This window comes from Sapajus apella, unplaced genomic scaffold (genome assembly GCF_009761245.1).
Source record: "Sapajus apella isolate SASKATOON/1434 unplaced genomic scaffold, GSC_monkey_1.0 scaffold29, whole genome shotgun sequence".
In the NCBI taxonomy this organism is placed as follows: domain Eukaryota; kingdom Metazoa; phylum Chordata; class Mammalia; order Primates; family Cebidae; genus Sapajus; species Sapajus apella.
Genome location: NW_022436969.1, coordinates 5,380,498 through 5,389,302, shown reverse-complemented (window position 1 = coordinate 5,389,302; position 8,805 = coordinate 5,380,498). Strand labels below are relative to the sequence as shown.

Genomic DNA, 8,805 nt, shown 5'->3' with positions numbered 1-8,805 from the left:
TTTTTTTTTTTTTTTTTTTTTTTTTTTTTTTTTGAAACGGAGTTTCGCTCATGTTACCCAGGCTGGAGTGCAATGGCGCGATCTCGGCTCACCGCAACCTCCGCCTCCCGGGTTCAGGCAATTCTCCTGCCTCAGCCTCCTGAGTAGCTGGGATTACAGGCACGCGCCACCATGCCCAGCTAATTTTTTGTAGTTTTTAGTAGAGACGGGGTTTCACCATGTTGACCAGGATGGTCTCGATCTCTTGACCTCGTGATCCACCCACCTCGGCCTCCCAAAGTGCTGGGATTACAGGCTTGAGCCACCGCGCCCGGCCAGGTCTGTTTTATCAGAGATGAGGATTGCAACCTCTGCTTTTTTTTTGCCCTCCATTTGCTTGATAAATCTTCTTACATCCATTTATTTTGAGTCTATTTGTGTCTTTGCACATGAGATGGGTCTCCTAAATACAGCACACCAATGGCTTTTGACTTTTTATCCAATTTTCCAATCTGTGTCTTTTAATTGGGGGATTTAGCCCATTTACATTTAAGGTTAATATTGTTACGTGTGAATTTGATCCTGCCATTCTGACATTGGCTGGTTGTTTCACCCATTAGTTGACACAGTTTCTTCATTACGTCAATGGTCTTTACCAGTTAGTACGTTTTTGCAGTGGCTGGTACTGGTTGTTCCTTTCCATGTTTAGTTGTACTGCTTCCTTCATGAGCTTTTCTAAGACAGGCCTGGTAGTGACAAAACCTCTCAGCAACTGCTTTTCCATAAAGGATTTTATTTCTCCTTCACTGATGAAGCTTAATTTGGCTGGATATGAAATTCTAGGTTGAAAGTTCTTTCCTTGGGAGCCGGGCAGCTGGAGCCCTGGATCCCCCCCACCGCCACACACACACACACACACAAATTATATATATATACACATATATATATAAAAGAAAGTTATTTCCTTTAAGGATGTTAAATATTCGCCCCCACTCTCTTCTGGCTTGATCTTAGAGATCCGTTTTGAGTCTGATGGGCTTCCCTTTGTGGGTAACCCGATCTTTCTCTCTTGCTGCCCTTAGCATTTTTTCCTTCATTTCAACCCTGGTGAATCTGATGATTATGTGCCTTGGGATTGCTCTTCTTGAGAAATATCTTTGTGGCGTTCTCTGTATTTCCTGGATTTGAATGTTGGCCTGCCTTGCTAGGTTGGGGAAGTTCTCCTGAAGAATATCCTTAAGAGTGTTTTCCAGCTTGGATTCATTCTCCCAGTCACATTCAGGTACACAGATCAAGTGCAGATTAGGTCTTTTCACATAATCCCATATTTCTTGGAGGCTTTGTTCATTTCTTTTCACTCTTTTTTCTCTAGTCTTGCCTTCTCGTCACTCAGTTGATCTTTAATCTCTGATATCCTTTCTTCTGCCTGATCGATTCAGCTGTTGAAACTTGTGTATGCTTCTCGAAGTTCTCGTGCTGTTTTTCAGCTCTATCAAGTCATTTATGTTCTTCTCTAAGCTGGTTTTTCTAGTTAGCACTTCGTCTAACCTATTTTCAAGGTTCTTAGTTTCTTTGCATTGTGTTAGAACATGTTCCTTTAGCTCAGGGAAGTTTGTTATTACCCACCTTCTGAAGCCTGTTTCTGTTAATTCATCAGACTCATTCTCCATCCAGCTTTGTTCCCTTGCTGGTGAGAAGTTGTGATCCCTTAGAGAAGGAGAGACATTCTTTTTTTTTGGTGTTTTCATCCTTTTTGCGCTGGTTTCTTCCCATCTTAGTGGATTTATCTACCTGTGGTCTTTGTGGTTGGTGACTTTCGGATGGAGTCTCTGAGTGGGCATCCTTTTTGTTGATGTTGAAGTTCTTTCTTTCTGTTTTTTAGTTTTCCTTCTAACAGGCCCCTCTGCTGCAGGACTGCTAGACATCCACTCCAGACTCTGCTTGCCTGGGGATCACCCGCGGGGGCTGCAAAACAGTAAGGGTTGCAGCTGATTTCTTCTTCTGTTATCTTTGTCGCAGAAGGTTACCCACCAGATGTTGGCCAGAGCTCTCCTTTATGAGGTGTCTCTTTGGATATGTGGGGGTCAGGGAGCAGCTTGAGGAGACAGTCTTTTCCTTTTAGGAGCTCAAGTGCTAGGCTGGGAGCTCCGTTGTTTCATTCAGAGCTGATGGGCAGGTACATTTAAGTATGCCGCAGCGGAACTGATAACTGCTCTTTTTCCCGGGTGCTCTGTCCTGGGAAGATGACGGTAATTTATAAGTTCCAGATGTGTTGCTGCCTTTTTTCAGAGATGCCCTGCCCAACAAGGAGATAGTCTAGTCACAGTCTGCCAGCAGAGGCGTTGCTGAGCTACCATGGACTCTGCCCAGCTGCTGTGTGAACTTCTTGTGGTTTTGTTTACAGAGGTACAGTTAGAACTGTCTCGGTAATGGCGGTCTGCCTCAGTAATAGTGGACTGCCTTGGTAATGGAGGACTGCCTCAGTAAAGGTGGATTGCCTTGGTAATGGCAGACTGCCTCTGTAAAGCAGGACTGCCTCGGTAATACAGGACTGCCTCAGTCGTGGTGGACTGCCTCGGTAATGACTGATGCCCTTCCCCCTACGAAGCTGGACCATCCCGGGTCCAGCTGTGCTTGCTGCAAAACTCTCAGTCCAGAGTGTTTCAGATTCCTGGTCTTTGTCGGGGTGGGACCTGCAGAGCCAGATCACCTGGCTCCCTGTTTCAGCCCCGCTTTTTTCAGTTGAATGGGTGGCTCTGTCTCCCAGGTGTTCCAGGAGCCAGTTGAAATAGCTGCTCAGATTTGTGTGAGTTTTTGTGTGGAGACCTGCAGCACCAGCTGAAACAGCCGTGCTGGAATCTTCTGGTGCTTTTCAGTCCGGGAATCTCCTGGTCTGTGGGCAATAAAAACTCATGTAGAAATGCGGTGATCGGTCACCCTCTGTGTTGTTCTTGCTGGGAATGTACTCCAGAGGTGTTCCTATTCAGCCATCTTGAATCTCCAAAATCAGTAGTATTTCTATACACCAAAAACTTTCTAGCTAAGAGCCAAATCAAGAACACAGTCCCATTTACAGTAGCCACACACACACACAAATGAAGTACCTAGGAATTAACTAACCCAGGGGGCAAAAGATCTCTCAAAGAGATATACAAAACATTGTTGAAAATTCATGCTTATGGATTGAAAGAATTAATATCATTAAAATAGCCACACTGCCCAAAGTAATTTACAGATTTGGTGTTATTCCTGTCAAACTACCAATGTAATTTTTTCACAGAATTAGAGAAAACGATTTTTTAAATTCATATACCACCAACAAAGAGCCTGAATAGCCAAAGCAATTCAAGGAAAAAGAACAAAGCCAGTGGCATCACATTACTTGACTTCAAACTATACTGTAAGGCTACAGTGACCCAAACAGCATGGCACTGATACAAAAACAGACACATAGACCAATTGAACAGAATAGAGAGCCTGGAAACAAAGCTGCACACCTACAACTATCTAATCTCTGACAGTGTCAAGAAAAATAAGTAAGCCTGGGCACAGTGGTTCACACCTGTAATCCCAGCACTTGGGGAGGCTAAGGCAGGTGGATCACTTGAGGTCAGAGGTTCAAGACCAGCATGGCCAACATGGTGAAACCCCATCTTTACTGAAAAAAAAAATAGAAAAATTAGCTGGGCATGGCAGTATATGCCTGTAATCCCAGCTACTCAGGAGGTTGAGGCAGGGTAATTGCCTGAACCCAGGAGATGGAGGTTGCAGTGGGCAAGATCACGCCACCGCACTACAACCTAGGCAACACAGTGAGACTCTGTCTCAAAAAAATGTAATGGGGAAGGACTGATTCAAAAATGGTGCAAGAATAACTTGTTCACTATGTGCAAAAGAATGAAAATGGACCCCTACTTTTCACCATATAGAAAAATTTAACTTGAGAAGGATTAAAGATTCAAATATAAGATCTCAAACTATAAAAGTCCTAGAAGAAAACCCAGGAAATACCCTTCTTGACATTGGCTTTGGCAAAGAATTTATGGCTAACTTCCCAAAAGTAATTGCAACAAAAACAAAAATTGATGAGTGGAACCTAACTAAACTAAGGAGCTTCTGCACAGCAGAAGATACTATCAACAGAGTAAACAGACAACCTATAGAATGGAAGAAAATATTTGCAAATTATATATCTGACAAAGGTCTAACCAGAATCAATAAAATTCCACAAGAAAAAAACAGCCCCATTAAAAAATAGGTAAAGGACATGAACAGGCACTTCTGAAAAGAAGACATGCAAGCAGTTAACAAACATGAAAAGATGCTCATCATCACTTATCATCAGAGTAATGCAAATCAGAACCACAGTTAAATACCATCTCATACCTGTCAAAATTGATCTTATTAAAAAGTCAAAAAACAGATGCTGGTGGGGCTGTGGAGAAAATGGAACACTTCTACACTGTTGGTGGGAATGTACAGCTAGTGCTCGACTTACGACCATGATTGGTTCTGACAGACCGGTCGTAACATGATTTGGTCGTAAGTTTAGTAGGCTATATGTACAGGACTGTGAAATGATGTTATAAAAATCTTTAAGTCATATTTTATCATAATTTTCTTTCATTATTGTTATATGTCATAATTTTCTTTGTTCATTTTATGCCATTTGTATCATCTCTACACCATTTTGTTTCTTATTTTTACATTCATCAGGTTTAAGTAAAACACTGCATTACCAATACAACTGGTTTAATATTTGCAAAACATTGTGGTCGTAAAGTCGAATGGTCGTAAGTTGCATAGGTCGTAAGTCGATCAATAGCTGTAATTAGTTTAGCCACTGTGGAAAGCAGTTTGAAGATTTCTTAAACTAAAAATACAACTACCATTTGACCCAGCAATGCTATTACTCGCTATATACACAAGGGAAGATAAATCATTCTATAAAAAAGACAAATGCACTTGTATGTTTATCACAGCACTACTCAAAACAGCCAAGACATGGAATCAGCCAAGGTGTTCATTGATAGTGGATTGGATAAATAAAAAACTGGTACATATACACCATGGAATACTACACAGCCATAAAAGGAACAAGATCATGTTTTTTGTCACAAAATGAATGGCCATTATCCTAAGCAAATTAATACAGGAATAGAAAACCAGATACTACATGTTCTCACTTATAAGTGGGAGCTGAACATTAAGTGCACCTGGACATAAAGATGGGACCAATAGACAGAACTACTAGAGAGTGGGAGTGAGGGGTGTGTGTGGGCTCAAAAACTACCTCTCAGATACCACTACCTGGGTGACGAGATCATCTCTACCCTAAACTTGTACTGGTACCTCCTGAATCTAAAATAAAAGCTGAAATTATTATTTTTAAAATCTAAGGTTATAGTTACCTTTCCTTGACTGCTCCTTCCATGACTTCATAAAGAAAAGAACAGATGTTCTCTGTTATCACCCAGTTACAGTCTTTATTAGGTATATAATATACTCTAGAAGGCAAATTTTTATAAAGCTATATTTCATACATTTGAAAATAATAAGATAATTCATTCAGCTACATGTTACACACTATCACAGGCATCAAGGTATTCTGAAAGTGTTGTCCCTGATTCTTGTGTGCAAAGAACAGCAGCAAGTAGCAGATTAATTTCCAGATTGTTTTAGAGAACTTAAACACCAAGGTCTCCAAACTGAATAACTTCCTATTCCCTACCCTAAGAAAGTTAGGACACCTTTGCCTTCACTTCTTAATTGTTCTTAGCAGAATGTAACAAGTATTACTCAGCCTGTCAGCTCTTCTCTTTGCTTCCTGGGATCTTTAAAAGAAAAAAAAATCACCCCTTCATTGTATTTTCTATGAGTAAATATCTCTATCATTTATGCTTACACATTTCATAGCTGGCATAAAACAGAGCCTATGTTTAATGGACTCTATCATTTGTGAAAAGCTTGCTGTGTCTGTAATCATGAATTATATACTTTGTCTCTTTGAAAATATATGTAGACTTAAAATTGTTTCTATTTCTCCCATCTCTCAGGATGCAAAAATTGAAGCGGAAGAATTCACTAGGAAACTGTATGTTGAACTCAAGTCTTCACCTCAGCCTCATCTGGTTCCTTTTCTTAAGGTAGAGTTATGTGTCACTTAGAAGAAATAGGTTGGATTACATTACTCTAAAATAATTAAAAACCAGAATATTTCAATATTACAGCAATTGAATGTGAAGATACTGACAATGTGGGAGAAACCTCTGAGTGCTTTTGTAAGCCATAAAGTACATTCATAGTATTCTTTTAATTCAAATGCTTTGAAAAAAGAGAAGTAACATCTTATTCATGAACATAAATTCATGATTATATTGTTTAATGCTTGTATAGAAATTGACAGTCATACCACAGAGGTAGTTCAGGTTTGGTGTCAGACCACCATAATAAAGCTAATATCACAGTCAAGTGATTACATGAACTTTTTGGTTTCCAAATGGATATAAAAGTTTTTGTGGTATACTTTATTAGGTATATAATAGCATTGTATTCAAAAAACACTTACATATATGAATTAAAAAATACTTTATTGCTAAAAACTGCTGACAATCATCTGAACCTTCTGCCAGTTACAACATTTTTGATGGTAAAGAGTCTTGCCTCAATGTTGATGGTTTTTGACTGGTCAAGGTGGTGATCACTGAAGGTGGTCACACACCTGCCTGTGGCAATGTCTTAAATTAAGACAGCAATGCAGTGCAGTTTGTGTCATCAGTTGATTCTTTCCTTCACAAAAGATTTCTCTGTAGCATGCAGTGCTGTCTGGTAGCATTTCACACACAGCAGAACTTCTTTCAAAATTGGAGTCCGTTCTCTCACGCCCTGCTATTGCTTTATTAACTAAGTTGTTGTTATATTCTAAATCCTTTGTTATCATCTTAGCAATATTCATAGTATTTGATCAGGAGTAGATTTCATCTCAAGAAACCATTTTCTTTGCTCATCTATAAGCAGCAACTCCTCATCTCTTCTAATTTTATCAGGAGATTGCAGCAATTTGGTCACATCTTCAGGCTCCACTTCTAGTTGTGGTTCTCTGGCTATTTCTACCATATCTGCATTGACTTCCTCCACTGAAGCTTTGAACCCCTTAAAGTCATTCATAAGGATGGGGATCCACTTCTTATAAGCTCCTGTTAGTGTTGATATTTTGATCTCCTCCTGTGACTCACAAATATACTTAATGGCATCTAGAATGGTTAATCTTTTCCAGAAGGTTTTAAATTGACGTTTCCTCCATATACATTAGAGAATCACTGTCTATGGCATCTGTAGTCTTACAGAAATCAATTTTATTGATCTCCTTGTACAACACCATCAGAACTTTCGGGTGACCAGGTGTATTGTCAATGAGTGATAATATTTCAAAAAGAATTTTTTGTTTTCCTGAGCAGTAGTTCTCAACAGTGTGCTTAAAATATTCAGTAAACCATACTGTAAACAGATGTGCTGTCATCTAGGCCTTGTTCATTGATAGAGCACAGGCAGAGTAGGTTTAGCATAATTCTTAAGAGCCCCAGGAGTTTTGGAATAGTAAATGAGCATTGGTTTCCATTTGAAGTCACCAGCTACATTAGCCCTTAACAAGAAAGTCAGCCTGTCCTCTGAAGGTTTGAAGCCATGCATTGACTTTTCCTCAATGAAAACTTATGAAAGACCTAGTGTCTTCCAATAGAAGGCTGTTTTGTCTCCATTGAAAATCTGTTGTTGGCCTGGGGTGGCTCATGCCTGTAATCCCAGCACTTTGGGGGGTCAAGGCTGGTGGATCACCTGAGATTAGGAGTTTAAGACCAGCCTGGCCAACATGGAGAAACACCATCTCTACTAAAAAAAAAAAATATATATATATATATATATATATAAATTAGCTGGGCATGGTGGCGTGTGCCTGTAGTCCCAGCTTTTTGGGAAACTGAGGCAGAAGAATTACTTGAACCAGGAGGCGGAGGTTGCAGTGAGCTGATACCGTGCCATTGCACCGCATCCTGAGTGACAGGGTGAGACTCTGTCTCCCAAAAAAAGAAAAAAAGAAAAAAATAGCTAGATCTTCTGGATAATTTGCTGCAGTTTCTACATCAGTACTTGCAGCTTTACCTTGCATTTTTATGTTATCAAGAAAGCTTTCCTTAAACCTCGTGAGCCAGCCTCTACTAACTTCATACTTTTCTTCTGCAGCCTTCATAGAATTGAAGAATTAGTGCTTTACTCTGGATTAGACTTTTGCTTAAGGGAAAGTTGTAGCTGGTTTGATCTTCTGTCTACACAACTCAAACTTTCTCCATGAGAGCAATAAGGCTGTTTTGTTTTCTTATCATTTATGTGTCACATGGAGTAGCCCTTTGAAGTTCCTTTAATAACTTTTCTTTCGCATTCACAACTTGGCTGTCTGGCTCAAGAGCCCTAGCTTTTCATCTCTCATGGCTAAACAAATGAAAACTCCAGGATGAAAAGGCAGAACCTACTAGTTTTTAGTTTGAACTGCCTTTACTCTTTCAGTAGGATACAAAGATAGGCACTGACTTAAAATCCAGTCAGAAAGTGTGCTTGGCTCGGTGTGGTGGCTTACACCTGTAATCCCAGCACTTTGGGAGGCCAAGGTTGGATGATCACCTGAGGTCAGAAGATGGAGACCAGCCTGGCCAACATGGCTGTATCTACTAAAAAATACAAAAATTAGCTTATGGTGGCATGCACCTGTAGTCCCAGCTACTCAGGAGGCTGAGGGTGGCGAATCGCTTGAACCCAGGAGGCAGAGGTTGCAGA

General features: G+C 40.1%; 1 protein-coding gene across 4 annotated transcripts in view; it reads left to right on the top strand.

The window, feature by feature from the left end:
* Window positions 1–8,805, top strand: part of TAF4B (TATA-box binding protein associated factor 4b) — a 159,935-nt gene that overhangs the window by 45,031 nt on the left and 106,099 nt on the right. For 3 of the 4 annotated variants that reach the window (XM_032293146.1, XM_032293143.1, XM_032293144.1), the window contains one exon: window positions 6,036–6,125. The exons of the other annotated variant lie outside the window; for it this stretch is intronic. In XM_032293146.1, coding sequence (XP_032149037.1) covers window positions 6,036–6,125 — 90 coding nt within the window. The remainder of the gene's footprint in view (window positions 1–6,035; window positions 6,126–8,805) is intronic. 4 annotated transcript variants of the gene reach the window in all.